At 37.1% G+C, this 20,790-nt stretch overlaps 1 protein-coding gene across 2 annotated transcripts; it reads left to right on the forward strand.

Annotated features, from left to right (window-relative positions):
- Positions 1-6,616: 6,616 nt before the first annotated feature.
- LOC116463218 (peptide chain release factor 1-like, mitochondrial) lies at positions 6,617-19,606 on the forward strand. 2 transcript variants are annotated; one of them, XM_032146216.2, is made up of 7 exons: positions 6,617-6,896; positions 10,680-10,759; positions 13,988-14,171; positions 14,628-14,791; positions 16,346-16,463; positions 18,006-18,142; positions 19,218-19,606. In XM_032146216.2, exons 1-7 carry the CDS (start codon positions 6,638-6,640, stop codon positions 19,416-19,418), a joined length of 1,143 nt encoding a protein of 380 aa, XP_032002107.1. In that variant the 5' UTR covers positions 6,617-6,637; the 3' UTR covers positions 19,419-19,606. The 2 variants fall into 2 exon arrangements, with proteins under 2 accessions (XP_032002107.1, XP_032002109.1); XM_032146218.2 differs by having other exon boundaries at positions 6,869-6,896; positions 14,013-14,171.
- The last annotated feature ends 1,184 nt before the right edge of the window (positions 19,607-20,790 follow it).

The following is a 20,790-nucleotide window of genomic DNA, read 5'->3' on the forward strand; positions in this document are numbered from 1 at the left end:
GTTGGTATATCCTTTTGAAACCTGATTAGGAAGTTGTGTTAAAAAAGATTCTAGAGCAGACTTACACATCAGATGTTGATAACCATGCTATGTGAGCATTTCTGTGCTAAACTCATATTTTTGGGTGAGGGGAGGGTTTCTCATTTAAGAGTATGTCTGTATATCTGCAACTCTACTAATTTTCTAAGTATGATATAATTCCTTCTGTTTAAGTTACAGAGCTATTATAAATAAACAAAAAAGCCTTCAACTGGTGTCTATGCTACCATTCCAAGAGCACAATATTTGTTTTATTAGAATTTGAGTTTTCCTAGTGAGTAAATTCCTCCCTGGGGAAAAATTAGCACTTTAAAATGGACACTTTAGTGTTTCCGATTGCCAAGGTATCTTTGTGTACTATTAGAATTTGCTGATGCACACAGAAAGAGACTAATGCACTTTCTATAGTGCCTAACTTTAGATATATCTATAAAAGAAAGAAAGTAGAGGATATAGATTATGTATATATGAATAAACTGGAGAGCCAGAGTTCTTCAGAGATTGATCTTGTACATTAATCACACCAGTAATGGATGGATGGCACTTCTTTACTTGGGCTGTTATTATGTTATCCAAAGGTAGTATAGATGCTCTGACAGTGTGAGAGTGTGCACATGAACAACAAGAGCAAAACACAACTTTGATACTAAAGTTATGAAATGCAGAAGTCAAGACCATAATGTGATTTTTTTTTTTGAAATCTTAAAATATGTACATAGAATGACCAGTTCTGAGATGCGGTCATAGTGCATGGGTGTTTATTAGTATCCTTTAATGCTGCCTAGGTTCTGACTTACAGAATGAAATATGTGTTGTTTATCTACCTGATAGTTCAGTTTTGCCAAAGGAATATAGGGGTAAGTGAATAATGTTTATTTATTAGGAGCAAAAATACATTTTCATCCCATTAAGCTGATTTAAAATAATGCCTGATTTTTACTTTTGAGTTTATCCATTTTTCTATACCTTTAACTTACTTATACTCTTAAAAATCATATTGTAATTGTGACAAATTATATCTAAAAAAATACCAATTATTAGATGCTTTGGTGTTGAAATGTAAAAGAGAGGGAATTTAAAATATAATCAAAAAGTCAAAAATAAAACGTATTTGAAAACCACCTAAAATTTCTTGGCCAGGCACAGTGGCTCAAGCCTGTAATCCCAGCACTTTGGAAGCCAAGGAGGGCGGATCACTTGAGCTCAGGAGTTTGAGACCAGACTGGCCAACATGGTGAAACCCCGACTCTAGTAAAAATACAAAAATTAGCCGGGTGTGGTGGTGGGTGCCTTTAATCCCGGCTACTTGAGAGGCTGAGGCAGGAGAATCGCTTGAACCCAGGAGGCAGAGGTCGCAGTGAGCTGATACCATGCCACTGCACTCCAGCCTTGGCAACAGAGTGAGACTCCATCTCAAAATAATAATAATAATAATAATAATAATAATAATATTTTTAAGTCTTAGACAGAAAATGCCTATAGCTAGAAGCCTATCAAACATGTATGTTGAATACTTTGATCTTGACACATTGCCAAATCATTTTGAAAGATGGTAAAGATATTTCCAAAAAATATTTTTGCCTATTTACATTGACAGTTTACAACCATAATTTTCTAAGTATATTTTCAAACATGTATTTTTGTGTTTTCCATCTTCAAATTTCTGATCATTGGGTTTGTTCTCCTGCAAAAACAATATCCAATCTGCAAAATTTTTTTTTTTTTTTTTTTTTTGAGACAGAGTCTTGCTGTCGCCCAGGCTGGAGTGCAGTGGCACGGTCTCGGCTCACTGCAGGCTCCGCCCCCCGAGGTTCACGCCATTCTCCTGCCTCAGCCTCCGGAGTAGCTGGGACTACAGGCGCCCGCCACCTCGCGCGGCTAATTTTTTGTATTTTTAGTAGAGACGGGGTTTCACTGTGTTAGCCAGGATGGTCTCGAGCTCCTGACCTCGTGATCCGCCCGCCTCGGCCTTCACTTGCTACAACTGTAAATATTTATCAATAAAACTGATAACCCAAAACTTGCTTCAGATTTTCTCTGCAGTGCTTAAAATATCTTTGCAACACAAGACAGTGCACAATGACAAGTATTATTTCTAAATACCCAGATTTGATTTATTTGTATTTTTTAAATTATTACTCTTACAGGTGTAGTCCTCTCCAGCCCCAAGTAACATCTTTTCAGATGAATTCAAGGGGCTGTTCAAGACTTTGACTCTAGTGAAAACACTACAAAAGGCAAAATGTTGCCCTAAGTGATAGAAGGTCCCGGTTTGGGAACTGATTTTATTCCTATGACGAAAGCTGTAAGATGAGTAAGCTTACTAATGGAAATGTATGTCCACAGATTCACTTAGGGAGCATAGTGTAAAAACATCAGGAACTTAAAATTACAAATTTGATTTCAAGTTATATTTCTGTCTCATGTGACTTTGGGCAAATCATTTATCTTCTCTGAGTTCATTTCCTCATCCGCAAATGACAAATAAAATATGTAATTATCAGGATAGCTATGAGCATTAAATAAAACAAACATGGAAAGAATAAAGTGTGGCATACATTATTATTTTATCAAAGTGCTTCACGTCGATAACTGTTATTGTATACTTGTATTAAATGTCATTTTAATGCACTTCCCCTATTTTTTTCCAAAACATACACTAAACATCTGATTTACCTACTCATCAAAACATACAATCATGTTTTAAGATGGAACACTATATCAGTGTTATTGCTTTTCTCAATAATGTGATCCCAAATCACTACTTTCAGTTCACCATCACCTCAAATCTACAGAAATGTTTCTTTCAATGACATAGATAGACAGATAGATAGATGGATGATAAATAGATAGATGATAAATAGATATACAATTATAGGTTAAAATTAAAGTTTAAATAAGATAAATCATTTGAAAGTTTTATTTCCAAAGGAAATAAAACAACATTCCCAAGGACAGAAATAATATCAAATTAATTGCTAAATATATAAATGAGTTATAGAGCTAAGACTAAGTTATAAGAGATTGACAATTAGAAAACACTCTTTTTCATATTAAGGTGGTATGATTTTCTTTAACAATTTTACAATGAAAATAAAAACTTAATAAAAGGTGGTAATGGGCCAGGCATGGTGGCTCACGCATACAATCCCAGCACTTTGGGAGACTAAGGCGTGAGGATCACTTGAGCCCAGGAGTTCCAGAAATGTCTGTGCAACAAAGTGAGACCCTGACTCTAAGAAAAAAAATAAAACGTACAAAATTTAAAATAGTAATGCGTCCATTAAACCTTTTATTTTAGAGTAGTTTTAGATTTACAGAAAAACTGCAAATAGAGAGGTCCCATATACATCTATGGGCATTAATGAGCCAATATTGATCATTACGTACATACTTCATTCAGATTTCCTTAGTTTATAACCTAATGTCCTTTTTCTGTCCCAGGATCCCGTTCAGGATACATTACATTTAGTTGTCATGTTTCCTTAGGCTTCTCTTGGCTGTGACAGTTTCTGCAACTTTCCTTGTTTTTGATGACAGTTTTGAGAAATAAACTGATATGTTGTAGAATGTCCCTCTATGGGGATTTGTCTGATGTTTTTCTCGTGACTAGACACGGGTTTTTGGTTTCTGGAAGAACACAATGGTAAAGTGCCATGCTCATCACATGATATCAAAGGTACATGCCATCATCGGGACTCCTCTTAGCTGTGACAGTTTCTCAAACTTCAGGCTACTCTTAGCTGTTGATGTTAACCTTGATCACTTAGCTGAGGTAGCATCTATTATATTTCTCCACTGTAAAGTAATACGTTTTTAAAGAGATTATATTGAAGGTAAATTTTCTGGACATTTACACTGAGCTAAACAAATTCTAAACACTAATATTAGGTTCCACTAAATGATTATTAATAAATGCTATAAAGAAAATACAGTGAAGTGGAAAAATAAAACTCCAAAAGTCTTAGCCTGAATATTCACCTAATAGAGGTGAAAGTGAATTTTTTCCTTGAACTGTCTGTGCAATTAATTACAATAATCCTCCACATACTTTGGATATTAAAGATCTTAGTCTTACTAATTGTTGTAAGAGGTAATTTAAATTTAAACTAACCATTTTGCTTATTGCATTTCTATATTGTCCTCCACTAATCAATGAACACTGAATATTGAAATAATGTAAAAGACCCGATATATTTCCCGCTAGCTTTAACCGATTTGTCATAAATACATTTCTTGTATACGATTTTTAAATGTTTGCTAAATATTAAAAAGAATTTCAATGTGTTTGATTTTGTAAAATTACATATCGAATGTGTATAATTTTTTACTACCATGTTCATCACACTTAATCTATATCCATATATTGTACTCCACCAATATTTATCAGTGGACGATAAGGAAGTTTTGAATGCATGAATACAACTTAAGAGGCACCACAGCTGGTTATTTTGCAATGCCAGAATAACGGTGGGTATTCACAAATTGAATAGATAATCCAGATTATGTTTCCTCCAATTTAAGTTTTTCTGGTTTTTTTTATTCCCCCTTCCTAGAATCAATTTTATCATTTTACCTATGTACAATAATATACTTCTGGAAAATGCTAGAATTTTCACCATGTAACAGAATTTGAGCATGACAATAATGTAAAAATATTCAGAAGTCTCGAACTGTAGGTTTCTTTGAGTTTTCAAAGTAAATCAAAATACAGCTGTTTTCATTTTACTATATTGTGGAAACCTATGGATGTTATTGTAAAATGCATATGCATTACACTGACTTTCTTAAAATGTTTTGAATTAATAAAGAATTCAACAATGTATCCTTAGAAAGTTACTGTTTCCTCATTGGTATAACACTATAGGAATAAAAGGTACACTTCTATGTGTTAAATTGCTTATGCACTTGGGGGAAAATAAATTCTGGCTAGATCCTTTACATTGTTCTGTAAGGTTTTAATTATTAAAATTTTGTATCTTTTATAAGTAATAAAATATATTGTTGAAATGACTTATGTTCTGAGAACTCAACTGAGAGATATACCATGTTGAGTTCAAGTGATTCTCACCATTTCCATGGTTAAAATAAATTCAAAGTTAAGTTCAGACTTGGGAAACAATTGTTCTAATAGAGATAAAAACATCCTGATCAGTCCTGTTCTATCCTCAGATCAGGATTAAAATAAAATGGGTTTCAACAGCAGAACGATTGTATAAAGTTGTGTAGCTTGAATACACAAAGCGAAAAGAACTGAGATAATTAGGTGGAGGCTTTAAGTAGCAAAAAACTATTTTTGCTTCCTGATGTTTGAAGAGTCATTTCATTCTTCCACTCACTCTGCATTTGTTACCGTGCTAAGAGATGAAAAGAGAGAGGCAATGCAAACGTATTTTCTAAGAATTTTTATACTTAACCTCAAGAGTTTCGATTAGATGACCTAAGGATATTTTAACCTTGATAAGGGCTCCCATTTTTTACCATTTTATTTTTTATGAATAAATCAGAAGTTTCGTTCTTCAGATACATCACCTCTCTCAACAGTGAAATAACATTTAGTAGACGCTGCCCAAACCAGTTAGGTAGTGGCAGTTCTCAGATTGAGCGTTTAGCCCTTGCATTCCCAGGACTGTCTTGGTTGTGTTTATTCCCTCATATCTATTTCTCCGTTGAGCTGTGAACAGGTCTTTTGAAAAGTGCAAAGCATTGTGCCAATAAATGTCAGTATTGCTGGCACCTATCCGCTACCAGTTTTTTGGAAAGGGATGAGGGTTGGACTCTTGGAGGCAGATATCTGAAGGCTTTGTTGGGCTGTAGGTTGCTGTAACACGGAATCACTCCACCGCTTTAAAAAGCTGACGGTAAGTGGGACTAAGTGAAAATGAATGGGCAGGTGAATAACAAAGTCCTTTGAAAGCAAGTAAATGATATGGCAGATGAAGGGCACGCATGTCTATTGTGCAAATTCATTCAGTGGTTATCTCATAATACACTTGTCACGTCCTTATTAACACGAACCTGACCCACCATGGACAACAGAAACGTAAGCAGGAAAAAAAGGAGGAGGAATAAACACACGCCTGTCCGTAATAAAACTCGCTCTGGAAGACTCAGCGGCAGCCCTGCACTGGAGACTGACGACTTGCGCGGCCGTGACCTCCGCCCTGCAGCGGACCCTCGACTGCCCTCCACTGCGGCTCTGGAGGCCCCGACTCAGGGCATGGGAAAGAAATCCTCACTATCAGAAAACAGAGGGGCAATTTGCTGCTCTCCCTTTCCGGCCCAACACGTCACCCGTCAATCGGGTACCTAAGAAGAGGCTTTCAGAGGAGGCGCCCAAGATCTCCCAGGCCCGCCCCGTCCCAATCACGCTCCGCTCAGCCCCCTCAACTTTTGGCCTCCAGGAAGTTCGCAGCGTTCTCACGCTCGGCAGGAAGTTCCCGCCAAGGCTTCCGGAAAATCCTTTTAAAAAACACCGCTTGCGCTGGGCGGGGCTTGGTGAGCTCTCACCCCTATCTCTAAGTTCCGGGTGTTGTCGCGAGGCCTGCTCTGTCCGGTACTTCCGGTTCCGGTCAGGGTCATCGGTCTCGGCCTAAAGATGCGGTCCCGGGTTCTGTGGGGCGCTGCCCGGTGGCTCTGGCCCCGCGGGGCCGTTGGCCCAGCCCGCCGGCCCCTGAGCTCCGGTAGCCCGCCGCTTGAGGAGCTGTTCGCCCGGGGCGGGCCCTTGCGGACCTTCCTCGAGCGCCAGACGGGGTCTGAAGCCCATCCGAAGGTCAGGAGGCCCGAGTTGCTGGCGGTGATCAAACTGCTGAACGAGAAGGAGCTGGAGCTGCGGGAGACTGAGCACTTGCTGCACGGTAAGGGTCAGGCCCGGGGGAGAGGCGTCAGAGCACATTCTTGACTCTTCGTTTGACTTTTCCACTGCCCACACTGCCCGAGTTTGAAACTCTTTACTCACTTGCAGCCGTTTTTATTTTGGATCAGAGATCAGGACATCATTACGTGCTGTTTGATCCCATCCTCTCCTGTGGGCTGTCTTGTGCTCCTTTGCCACGGTGCTGTGCCCCCTTTTACATGCTTATTAGTTGTGGACTCGGGCAAGAGCTCATTACCTCAGCAAGGATAATTAAGGCACTGTCCCTGTGATGGGCTCCACAGCGGTGTTTCTCAAAGTGTGGTGTGGAGACCCATTTGCAGTAGTATCAGGGCAGTGCTTGTTAATAGCAGACTTAGGACTCAGAATCTCAGACCTAGACGTGGGTAAAGGTACTAAATTGGGAAATTCAGTATGGCCTAAGTATAGAATAGGTGGGAGATGATATCATAGAAACATGAAGCCAGAAAAATAGTTAAGAACCTTGCAAGACAAAGAATTTGGATTTATTTTTTATAGACCATGGAAAGTTAGCATATGTTTTTAAGCAGAGAATTCACGTCTTTGTAAAGAAAAGTTAATGGTGGCATGCGCTGAGGATGAATTGGAGTATTCTCCAGAAACCCTGGTGACTGACAGGCCAGGGAGGAGGCAGTTGAAACAATCCAAAGAAGAAATGGTGATAGGCATAGGTCTGACTCACAAAACATTTTGAGGAACAAGTTAGGATTTAGTGGCTTATGCCCTGAGAAGGATGAAGGAGAGAGTTAGTTCTAAGAAAAGTCTTAGGTTTCTGGCTTCAGCACAAGTGGTACTGTTAATTAAGATGAAAGTATAAAAGTTGGACCGAATTTTTTAAAAAGATGAGTTTTGCATTGAATGCCATATTAAGTTAAAAATACCTGTGAAAAGGAATTCCAATAAAGATATCTGTACTAGTCTAGGAGAAACAATTACTGACATAGGAGAAAAATTGAGCCCAAATAATCATATGAGAGCTCTCGAGATATACAGTATATGGTAAATTAAACCTTAGAAGTAGATGAGAACACTCAGGGAAAATGTGTTAAGATAGAAACAAGTCTAACAAGGCCAGAAATACACAGTGTTTGAGGAGCAGGCAGAGAAGAAGGCTATACAAGGTCAAGAAAAAAACAGCCAGAGCTTTGTGACCTTGAAGTAGATAAATAAATGAAGCTGTAGAAGCCAATAGAAAATTTCAAGAAGAGATCCTTGGCCAGGCGTGATGGCTCACGCCTCTAATCCCAGCACCTTGAGAGGCTCAGGTGGGCGGATCACTTGAGCCCAGGAGTTCGAGACCAGCCTGGGCAACATGGCAAAACCCTGTCTCTACAAACAATGCAAAATTAGCTGGGCATGGTGGTGCATGCCTGTGGTCCCAGCTACTTGAGAGGCTGAGGTGGGAGAATCGCTTGAACCCGGGAGGTGGAAGTTGCAGTGAGCCAAGATGGTGCCAGTGCACTCCAGCCTGGGTGACAGCGCAAGACCCTGCCTCAAAAAAAAAAAAAAAAAAAAAAAAAAAAATCCTCAGTACCTGACATAGAAAGCTAAAACTCAGCCTTTTCAGCTCACACTGAAATAAGTCTTTAGATTTGGCAATTTTGTCATTGGTAACTTGAATAAAAATAGTCTTGATATGATTATAGAATCCAGTGTAACAGCTTGAGAAGTAAATTAGAGTTAACAAGAGAAAAGTAATAAAAATGGCATTTTATCTCCAGAAATCTGGGTGGGAAAAGAGGGGTGACAATAAGCAGCTACTTAAAGGGTTGAAAAGAAAAGGACTCATTTAGAATGGGAAACCATAAACATCTTTGTAGGCAAAGGGGAAGGCAGGCACATAGTAGGTGTCCAGTAAACATATATTGATTTATAATATTCAAGATAAATTAAAGAAGTAGTATATTACCATTGCCTGTGAGTAACTCCTCATTCTAAACCCTTTAGAGCTGCGCTGTCCAATATGGTAGCCAGTAGCCACACAGCTGTTGAGCTATTTTGGTGGCTAGTCTGAATTGAGGTGTGTAAGTGTAAAATACATACAGATTTCAAACACTTGGTATAAAAAGTAATATTTTTATGTTAATTACATGTTGAAATAATATTTGGAGCATATTGGGTTAAATAAAATATAGTATTAAAATTAAATTACTTCTAGACTCCAGTTCCAATCTCCTTAGCTTTGCAGAACTGAAAGGCACCTTAGAGATCATCCAGCTCAGAACTTTCATTTCATTCTTGTCATAACTGAGAGAAGTTGAGCCTGTTGCCCTAACAGTACCTTAGCGATTAAGCTAGGGCTAGAATTCATTTTTGCTTTTCCTAACTCAACACATTTTCCATTCTACCAAATTTCTTCCATACCATATGCTTGCCAAAATAATTTTCAGCAGTGCTTCCTGTACTTGCTTATCTCAGTTTTGCTGTTGTTATTCTCTCTCCTTGAGTTAATCTTTCTTTCCTTTTTCTGCCCAACAGATTCCTTCAAGGTGCAACTGTTTTAATATTTAATCACATAGTGTATTAGTCTGTTTTCACACTGCTGATAAAGACATACCCAAGACAGGGTAATTTTTAAGAAAAAGAGGTTTAATAGACTCACAGTTCCACGTGGCTGGGGAGGCCTCCCAATCATGGTGGAAGGCAAAAGGCACGTCTTACATGGCAGCAGACAAGAGAGAGAACTTGTACAGGGGAACTCTTCTTTATAAAACCATCAGATCTTGTAAGACTTATTCACTATCATGAGAACAGCACGGGAAATACCTGCCCCTATGATTCAGTTACCTCCCACTGGGTCCCTCCCACAACAGGTGGGAACTGTGGGAGCTACAAATCAAAATGAGATTTGGGTGGGGACACAGCCAAACCATGTCACATGGGGTTTAGGTTGTTTTTTGTTTTTCTCTTCTAGAAAAATATAAAGACTAAAATTATCTATAATGCTTTCTTGAGGGCAGGTCTTATATATGTATTATCCCACTTCCCAGCATGGTTGGTTCTTAATAGACAAGCATACAAACTGATGCTTTGTAAGGGTTTGAACTTTCAATAGAGAGAACAATTTGTTAATAGCCAGAAATTTTCCCTTTCCTCCTCCTTTATGTAGGCTGCATATCATCTGTAGGGTAGAGGAATGAGAAAGTATGTTTTATAAGGTAAAAATGAAAATTCAAAGATGAAACAACAATAAAGGTAAAGCCAGAGAGAGAGAGAGAGAGGAGTACTTCATATAAACATTCTGTATACATTAGGCAGAATCTAATAAATGTTTTTGGGTGGATACTAAAATACTAATGAAACATTTGCTTATAAGAGAATAAATTTCTACTTTTTAATTGAATTTTAGTTTTACTGGTGTAATCTTCTGTCACCCTTCTGTCTTATTAGCTAAATGCATTCGTTATTGTACAGTCTAAGTTGGAAGTCTAAAAGCATATTTATTAAGGTGAATATTTCATGGAGATGAAATTATGGAAGAGTTTAGCTTCTTTATATTTTTATAGAAATTTGTACTTGTACTTTGTCAGAAAAAAAAATTTTATACTTACATGCTTATGAAAACTAATGTATGAAATGGTGAAATTGATTGAAAGGCATTTATTGAATGGCATTTATTGAAAGGACAAGATAGACATTTTATTTTTCCCTTCAGCTATAATAACCATAAAACTATTTCCTAGAAGTCTGCTGGCAGTTTAACACTAATTAAGGAAAACGTTAACTTCTGCCCTTTTTTTCCTAGATGAGAATGAAGATTTAAGGAAACTTGCAGAGAATGAAATAACTTTGTGTCAAAAAGAAATAACTCAGCTGAAGCATCAGGTATGATATTTCTGCAAAGAATAAAGCATTTGTGCTATTCTTAGGCATTAAAGTTTATTAAAGGTTTATAAAAACAAAGAAGTGACGAGCTTGTTACTGTTTAGAATAAACTGGGTTTTTAAAATTTATTTTCTAGATTTATTGAGGTATAAATTGACCCCCAAAATTGCATATATTTTAAGGTATATGATGTGATGTTTTGATATATGCATACATTTTGAAATGATTATGACTATCAATAAACTGGTTTTTAAAGAACAAACTTCACATGGTCCTGTTTTCATCATATTAAAAGTACTGTAGAGCTCTCACAGAAAGATAAATGTCACAGTGATAGTATTTTCTGGAAAGGCAGTGAAATAGTGGCGTATCTTCCCTTTTTTTTTTTTTTTTTTAAGAAGGCTGGAGAGGTAGACATGGGGCAGAAGAGGTTATATGAAAGGACTTCAAAAGTGTGGAAAACTGGAATTAAAAGATAAAAATATATATATAAACTTTAATTTATTGACATAAGTGCCACCAGCTATCAAGTTCAAGACACTTTTCTAAGCAAAAAGGTGATATACCAGCATTTAATGCATCCCTAAAGAACTGAGGGTCCTGGGAATTTAACCATGTCAATGTAGTCTTTTTTATATTATTAACTAAAGAACAATGGGTACCCTTTACAAATTTTTTAAGATCAGGAAACAAAAAAGAGGAGCCAAATAAGGACTGTAACATGAGTGCCTATGGATTTCCCATTGAAGCTCTCAAAATTGCCTGTTTGATGAGAGGAATGAGCAGGAGCATTTGTTTAGGAGAGGACTCTGGTGAAGCTGTCCCTGGTATTTTGCTAAAACTCTGGCTAACTTTCTCAAAACCCTCATAGTAAGCAGATGCTGTTCTTTGGCCCTCCAGAATGTTAATAAGCAAGGTGCCTTGAGAATCCCCAAAGACTATTGCCATGACCTTTGCCCCTAGCCAGTCTGCTTTTGCTTTGACTGGACCTCTTCCACCTCTTGGTGGCCATTGTTTTGATTGTACTTTGTCTCCAGGATCATACTGGTAAAGCCATGTTTCACTTCCGGTTACAATTCAAAGAAATGCTTTAGGATCTTGATCCAATTTGTTTAAAATTTCTATTGAAAGTTCTGCCCTTGCCTCCAGCTGATCTGCATGCAAAGGTTCTGGCACCCATCCAGTGGAAAGTTTTCTCACCTTTAATTTTTTTGTCAGAATTTTATAAGCTGAACCAGTTGAGATGTCTGTGGTGTACTATTGTTTCTGCTGTTAATCATCAGTCTTCTTCAATTAGGGCACGAATAAGATAATATTTTTCCTCACAAATTGATGTGGATGGTCTGCCACTGTGGACTTCTTCAACATCATCTTGTTTCTACTTAAAACGAGTTATCCATTTGTAAACTGCTGATTTCTTCAAGGCATCATCCCCATAAACTTTTAATAAAGCATCAGTGGTTTCACCATTCTTCCACCTAAGCTTCACCAGCAATTTAATGTTTGTTCTTGCTTCAATTTTAGCAGAGTTCATATTGCTCTGATGGGGCTCTTTGCAAACTGATACCCTTTTTAGTACCTCAAAGTAGAGCCTGTGACTTGTTATAACAAGTTAGCACGAGTTTGTTACAAAATAACTTTGAAATACAACTTCTTGAAGTCCCCTGGTAGAGTGATAGTACACTGTGAGCTCCTCAGGGCCAGGAATATTTATTTTGCATCTCTGACACTATTTAGAATGCCAGACCTAGAGTAAGCCCTCATGATTTTAAGAATTGGATTACACTGCTTTGGTTGTAAATCTTTGTGAATTACAGAACATATACAGTTAATGAAGAATAATTATATGAAATTAGAGCCACTCTTTGCTAATTCTGTAAAGCAGAGACTAAAGGTTGACAGCAATTACCTCTGGGGATAAGTGAAAGAATATGTTAGGTAAGGAAGGAGCCAGGAAAGGGGGTACTTATTTTTGAGCATCTGCTTCCCCTTTAGCCAAATGTGAAAATTACTAAAAATTAATGTTCCTATAACCTATGTTAGAGGGGGAGAATTCCACTATAAGGTGAAAAGTATAGTGTAGCTCGCGTTTTACCCATTTTCTAAATTAAATTTTGTGTGAATAACAAGGATATGTGTATTAAATGTTCCTGTTCAGTGTCTAGTAATCAACAAACAGAAGTAAAATCCATTATTTATTCAAAATTTGAATGATAATGTTGTATTGGCATATGCTGGAGAGATGAAAAAGTAGTAACTAGCATAGCTTCTGACCAATGTCAAGTGTGATAGTAGTGTACTCAGGTATATTCAGGCTCAATTCTAGCTCTTCCACTTACTTTTCAGTTGGGTAATCTCGAGCCACTAGATTATTCAACCCTTGTAAAGTTAGTTTCACATCTTAAGGTAGAACTGTCAATAATACTTACCCAAGATTGTTTTAAGAATTAAAGTATGTACAGTGCTTAGAATGCCTGCCATATATTAAAGAACCAATAAAATGTTGGTAGCTTTTCTTATTAATTGACCTAATCTAAGAAGTCTTTGTTCTAGATCCCCTTGATTAGAAACATACTATTGTAATGGAGGGAAGACTGATCTAGGCACAAAGGTTTGTGTTCTTGTGCCTGCTTGGCCAGTAACTAACACTTTGCCCTTAAACAAGTCATTTAATCTCTGTTAAGCTCTGTTTCCTTTACATGTATAATTAAAGAATTGGACCAGATAATCTCTCAGAGCCTTTTTAGTTTCAAAATTACAAGTTTCTCTTCCATAATGAGAAATCTTAAAATAATACAAATGCAGTTTTGAGTGTTTTTGGTTTTCTGTCATACTAGGCCTTAATTTTCAAGAAGATGGATCTAGAATCTTCTTTTGCTTTCTACAACAGTATAATCTCCTAATCACAGCAAGTACTTAGTTCTTATTAACTGAAGAGAGAACTGATATAAAGCATACAAGAACTCCAACAGACAATAAAACAAGCCTGAAGTTTTAGCTGAATCTTAACAGCATTTGTAATATGGTTGTAACATTAATACTTTATGGAAGTTACACATTATACAGTTCTAATTGGCAAGGTGGTTGAACAGTACTCAGCAATATTACATTATTTGCTTGGCGAAACTTAAGTTAAATATTTAAAATTCCTGAATCATTTAGCTTTTTTTATTTTTTGGTAAATTTTAAATCTTAATTATAGGAGGGGTGATATTTTTATATTTACAGATTATCTTACTTTTGGTTCCCTCAGAAGAAACAGATGAAAATGATTTGATCCTGGAAGTAACTGCAGGAGTTGGAGGTCAGGAGGCAATGTTGTTTACTTCAGAGATATTTGATATGTATCAGCAATATGCTGCATTTAAAAGATGGCATTTTGAAACCCTGGAATATTTTCCAAGTGAACTAGGTCAGTAAACTATTCATTTTGTTTCGGGTAAAGTGTTTAGGAGAGTTGGAAAGACCATGACTAGGCTTTAGAACTTATCTGTAAGGATGCTTATGTAGTTTTATGCTCATCATTTACCTAATAAATTTGAATGCAAATACAATAATTTTGAGATGACCTATAAAATCTAATGGAGAGTCTTTCAATAATACTAACCATTGAATTGCTAACAGTATTTAAAAGTAGTCTTAGACGTGTTACTGATGTCAGTTGATTAGCCCCATAAATGCTTTGTTTAGTACTTGTAAGCAGTAAATATAAATATTAAAACACTGAATATTTTAATATGTTTTACAGTCTCCATGTTTATCTCCTTTTATGACTTTAAAAATATACCTCAAGATAGTAGATGTGATGGTCAATTATTTATAAATGGTGGGAATAATAAAAATAATTCTATTTCCTTGTATTTTCAAGGTGGCCTTAGACATGCATCTGCCAGCATTGGGGGTTCAGAAGCCTATAGGCACATGAAATTTGAAGGAGGTGTTCACAGAGTACAAAGAGTGCCAAAGACAGAAAAGCAAGGCCGCGTCCATACTAGCACCATGACTGTAGCAATATTACCCCAGCCTACGGAGGTAAGGCATAAACCCCTCTCCTTGGAATCCTGGGCCTAGCACAGTGCCTTATCCCCAGAGTAACATTCAGAGTTTACTGAATTGAGTATCTATTTGGTCTTCCTTGTGTATTTTGAGTTGCATATTATCTCAGTCTAAAAAATATAATTTTATAATGCTAAAAAATTAAGGATTTATAAATGATACAATGTTGCATTGTCTGCATATTAGTATTTTCCTAATAAGTAGTTATTGTGAGATCATCTCTGTGGGTGAAATAATAACCAATTTAAATATGGACTGGTTGCCTTTATAATGACTTCTGCCTTGTGTGACTGGTTTGTGGGGTATTAACAGCAACAATCCTATTTAACAAAGGTAATTACTTAACAGAATTGCTGCTTCATAACTCAGTTACATTAAAATGAAAGTATATTGTTATACTGTTCAAAATGAGTATACTTTATTCTCACAAAGCAAATTCTCCATCTGTATTTTTAAGATAACTTAGTGTAGGAGTTCTGTTTTGCCTCATTTCCCTTCTGCTGAAAAGTGATAGGAGATATCTGACTTATTTTTCAGAATGAAGTGTGAATGCTTTGAGAAGGAACTCTTAGTAGTTCCTATGCTAATTTTGGGAAAAAGTGCTATTTGGCTCTGTAATAAGTTTAATGGAGTTCCTTTCTTTAGGTCTTATTAGTTTCCTTAGATGTAATTTTTGTGTGAATCGTAGGTGAGAAACTAAGCAGTTAAGGGAGAGAGTAAAGTAGAATAAATGGCAGGGGTGACACCTAGAAACCTAGTCACTTATGTTTAAGCATCTTGGGGTGGAAGTTTTCAGGAAAAGATGAGAGCCTGAGGTCCATGTATCATCTAATTCCTCTAGCAACCATAAGAGGGAGTCACACAGGGAGACAGAGGTAGAAGGCCCAGGGAATGGTAGGATTCTTACTGCCAGCATTGCAGAGATGTCACAGAATGGTTCTTAGTTGTTCATGAAACAGTGCTTTTTATGGTGGCTCCCAGGACAAAGCATTACCTTGACCTCAGACCCAATGTGTTGAGGAATTGAGACTCATGACTTCTTGGCCACTCCCATTTCCATTTGGCTCATCTTTGCCTCCAAATATGTTTGAAATAAAACGAAACAGACCCTTCCCACAGTTCTCAAGCTACCTTTTTTTTTTTTTTTTTCCTGCTGCTAGGCTCTTTAAACTCAGAAAAATTTGAAAAAACCTTACCTTAGCTCACACATTCAGTTCTAAAAGTAGGCAGAATAGTATCAAGTTCTGCTGTTTCTGTGGTAAGAAATGGGTAAAGAGAAGCCAGGTTTTTGAGGACTAGAAAGGATTTGTTTTTCAAAACTGTACAGTCCTGTACTATTTCAATTCCCTACTCTTCCAAAAAGCAAAAAAGTTTTAAAATGGTATCCTTCTAGCTACTCTCTAGTCTTAAAAATTAAACCTCCCAAATATATGAATTCTGTACATGTTGTATATTCATAAATGGGTCACTCTTGCCTTTATAAAGTTGATACATGTAATCTTCTAAAATCCCAACTTTTCTTCTGTATAGATTAATCTGGTGATTAATCCGAAAGATTTGAGAATTGACACTAAGCGAGCCAGTGGAGCTGGGGGGCAGCATGTAAATACCACGGACAGTGCTGTCCGGATAGTTCATCTTCCAACAGGTGTGTACTTATTCCTTCAATATATGACACCAAAGAAATAAATTTTGGAATAATTTGACTAATTTTCCACTGAAATAGATCCTCGGTTACCAGAGAAGTGTATATTACTAAGGATTGTTATTAAATATTTGATTTACTTAGAATCCTTACCTGATACTCTGTGGGATAATTGCAAGGCGAGGAAGAGGGAGGAATCCAAACTCAGGGAATGTCTGTATTAATGACTATTTATAGAAGGTGTGGATGGTCCTTTCAGGTGGAGTTCTGAGTTTTACACTTAAAAAGAAAATTCTCACAATGAAGTAATTATCATGGGTTCTTTATCAGAAAATGTTCTAAATCATTGGTTCTGAGCCTTTTTGCAGGGGAGGGGAACATGGCTTCCTTTAAAAAAAATGATATGAAAGCACTGGACCTCCTACTCAGAAACATATATACAGTTTTGCATATAATTGCAGGGGCTTCTTTCCATTAAGTTCATTCACATACTTTGAGGGAATCTGATTCTAGATAGTTAGGCAAAGGGACTACATCGAAATCTCCAGTATACTGTAGCTCAAACTAAACGTCTTTCACAAGTATCACCACAGTGATTCACATGTGATAAAGAGCATAGGGATAGCAAATCTCAGTTATCTAGAAAGGAAACAAGAATCGCTTACTATGACTAATCTCAAATGGGCATAATCCCTATTAACTAATAGTGGTTGAGGCCAGTACTGGATTGTTATGATTTTGTTCTTTTAATTATGAGAATATCCTTATGTTAAACTGGATGATATCTTAGGTAATACAGAATATGAAACAAAAATTGGGGGAAAAAATGGATAGCCTAAAAAAATTAAGTGATTTTCTCTAATAATAGGGTTTTTCATATATCTTAGTTTGTATAAGCAGTTGTTACTTTTAAAACATGGTGGCTAGCTGAGGGGAAACAATCTGTATTAAATGATTTATGCTTATTGTTTAGTATGTATGCCTTCAGTATAGAAATACTTTGTGCTAGGCTAGGCACGGTGGCTCACACCTGTAATCTCAGCACTTTGGGAGGCCAAGACGGGTGGATCACGAGGTCAGGAGATCGAGACCATCCTGGCTAACAAGGTGAAACCCCGTCTCTACTAAAAATACAAAAAAAAATTAGCCAGGCGTGGTGGCGGGTGCCTGTAGTCCCAGCTACTCAGGAGGCTGAGGCAGGAGAATCGCTTGAACCCGGGAGGCAGAGCTTGCAGTGAGCCAAGATCGCGCCACTGCACTCCAGCCTGGGCGACAGAGCGAGACTCCATCTCAAACAACAACAACAACAAAAAGAAAGAAAGACTTTGTGCTATTTGTGCTATTGCTCAAACTTAAATTTTTCAGTATTCTGATAAACTCTGCAAAAGTTAAGCTTATAGTCTCTCCCTTTTTTATTAGAGTCCTCTGTTTTTTCCCCTCATAAAGGAAGAAGAAAAAGGATGAGGAAGAAAAGGAGTATTCCTTGATAATAAGTAAAGAAGATTTTTCTATTAAAACTTTTTAATTCTCGTTAACACTATTCAGGTGTTGTGTCTGAATGTCAACAAGAGAGATCTCAGCTGAAAAATAAAGAGCTGGCTATGACAAAGTTACGTGCAAAACTGTACAGCATGCATCTAGAGGAAGAAACAAATAAAAGACAGAATGCCAGAAAAATTCAGGTAAAAAATGAATTTTAAAAATGCTTTTAAAGGATAGAAATATTTTTATATAACAGCTTTAATAACTCGGTTTTTATGTATCATATTTGTTTTAATCTGTGTTGAAAACAATTCAAGTAGTCTAAGGGCTATCCTTTGATGGTAATCTTACACCTCTGCCCTGTTTTCTATATTCAAAGGTATTTTTCTCAGACTTTTAATTGTTACTAAAAATAAAGATATATACTGAGTCCTCATTCATTTTTAATCCTTTGAAATTTTAATTATGCAAGAAAGTTGGAAAGCAAACTCAACTTGGCTTTCTTCCTGTTTGGTATTTAATTTTTGTTGTTGTTGTTTGTTATTGAGATGGAGTTTTGCTGTTGTCACCCAGGCTGGAGTGCAGTGGTGCGATCTTGGCTGACTGCAACCTCCGCCTCCTGGGTTCAAGCAATTCTCCTGCCGCAGCCTCCTGAGTAGCTGGGATTATAGGCGCCCGCTATCACACCCGGCTAACTTTTTGTATTTTTAGTAGAGACAGGGTTTAGCCATGTTGGGCAGGCTGGTCTCGAACTCCTGACCTCAGGTGATCCACCCACCTCAGCCTCCCAAAGTGCTGGGATTACAAGTGTGAGCCACCGTGCCCGGCCGGTATTTAATTTTATAACTACAGAGCCTTTTAGAGTTCCTCAATATGGGAAACTCACCACCTTGTTACCACGGAAGATGACTGCATTAATTCACAGAGATTATATGTATTCAGTGACTATAGGAATAGCAACTATGTGCCAGGCTCTATAGTCATCATCACTGTGTAGTAGACACTGTATTTTGCAGATCAGGAAACTAAGTTGCCCGAGGTCATAGAACATTGAAGTGGCTGAGGCAGGATTCAGATAGTAAATCTGATTTTAGAGCACGTGTTCTTTTTTCTATATCATGTTCCCATGTAATTTGAGATTCTAAGTGTTTAAAACCTGGTTCTCGCATTTTGATTCATGTTATAAATCAGTAACTTAAGTCTCCAAATAAGTTAAATTTGTAGGTTTAAATTGCCCCGAATCTAACTGCATCTCATCTTTTTTTCTATATACAGATTGGAAGTAAAGGAAGATCAGAGAAAATAAGAACATATAATTTTCCACAGAACCGGGTCACAGATCACAGAATAAACAGGACACTGCATGATCTTGAAACTTTTATGCAAGGAGATTATCTACTGGATGAACTTGTACAGTCATTGAAGGAATACGCCGATTACGAATCTTTAGTAGAAATTATTTCCCAAAAAGTTTAAGTTGATTTGTGATTTATAGACTTTCGTAGCTTAGAAAAATTCTACAGTACATCCACATAGGGTGAAAATACCCTTAGTCTCTTAAAAAACATGAGTTAACACAGTTGGAGGTAATATGCATATTCTGAAGTCATAGATAATTTACACAGATCTCTCTCAATGCATTAATAAAAATCATACAATATACAGATGGTCCTCGATTTACATTGTGGTTAATTCCCAATAAACCCATCGTAAGTTAAAAATGCATATAACGTTAGCAACATAGCAGTCTCCTACTTAATGACAGCTTGACTTAACAATTTTCCAACTTTACCATGGTGTGAAAGAGGTATGATTCCTAAGTCCTAAGGAGCTCCTCAGCTTGAAATGGGGCTACATCCCTATAGACCCATCATAAAGTCAAAAAATCCTAAAACGTAAGTTGGTGACCATCTGTAATCATGACGTGGTGGTAAATCTTGGACGCTTCCTTACAATAAGTAGACAAAGGAAAATCATCCTTTGTCCTGTTCTATGTAAATATTTAATGAATGATCAAAACGTCAGTTTAAATATTATGAAAAACTTTAAACATAATATAGTAGAAGTAAGACAGTAAATACTGTATCCTAATATCCAGTCAGGAGACAGAAACCATACCATTAACTTGAACAGGGATAATTTTAATATAAAAAACTGTTAACCGATAATGGTATTAACTTTTAAGAGGGATGAAAGAGAGCTATGATGTCCTAGGACTGAGAGTACCCTAGGAAAGAATACCCTTGAAAGGGTCTCCCCTTCCTCATGGTGAAGTCAGGCCTAATGAAGAGAGTGGCTACAGCCTACTCAGTGATGGGGAAATTCCCTGTCTTGCACTGGGCCAGAGCTGGTGTACAGCTGGTGGATCAGGTCTTACAAGCAAAGAACCTCACACTCTCGACTGGTAAGCCAGAAGCCTCTTGCTAGGGTGTGAGCAAAACTTGGACAGGAACTGTCAGTAGATGTTTGTGTTTGTCAAGATTCTCCAGACAAACTTCCTTAAAAGGATTGGCTTGTGTGATTATTATTAAGTCTAACAAGTCCAAAAGCTGGAGTGTGAGGCAGGAGGCTGGAAACCCAGGAAAGCTGATGGTGCAGGTCCGGTCCAAAGGTATCTGTTGGAGGATTCTCTTGTTCTGGGAAGAGGATGGTCTTTTTTTCTCTTCAGACCTTCACCTGACTGGATCAAGCCCACTAACATCGAGGAGGGCAGTCTGCATTACTCAGAGTTCACTGATTGATTTTAAATGTCAATCTCATGTAAAAACACCCTCAGAGAAACACCTAGAATAATGTTTGACCTTATAATTGGAAAATAGAGCAAAAGTTACATCTCTTAAAAAAAAAA

The sequence above is a fragment of the Hylobates moloch genome, unplaced genomic scaffold, assembly GCF_009828535.3.
Source record: "Hylobates moloch isolate HMO894 unplaced genomic scaffold, HMol_V3 SCAFFOLD_29, whole genome shotgun sequence".
Classification (NCBI taxonomy): domain Eukaryota; kingdom Metazoa; phylum Chordata; class Mammalia; order Primates; family Hylobatidae; genus Hylobates; species Hylobates moloch.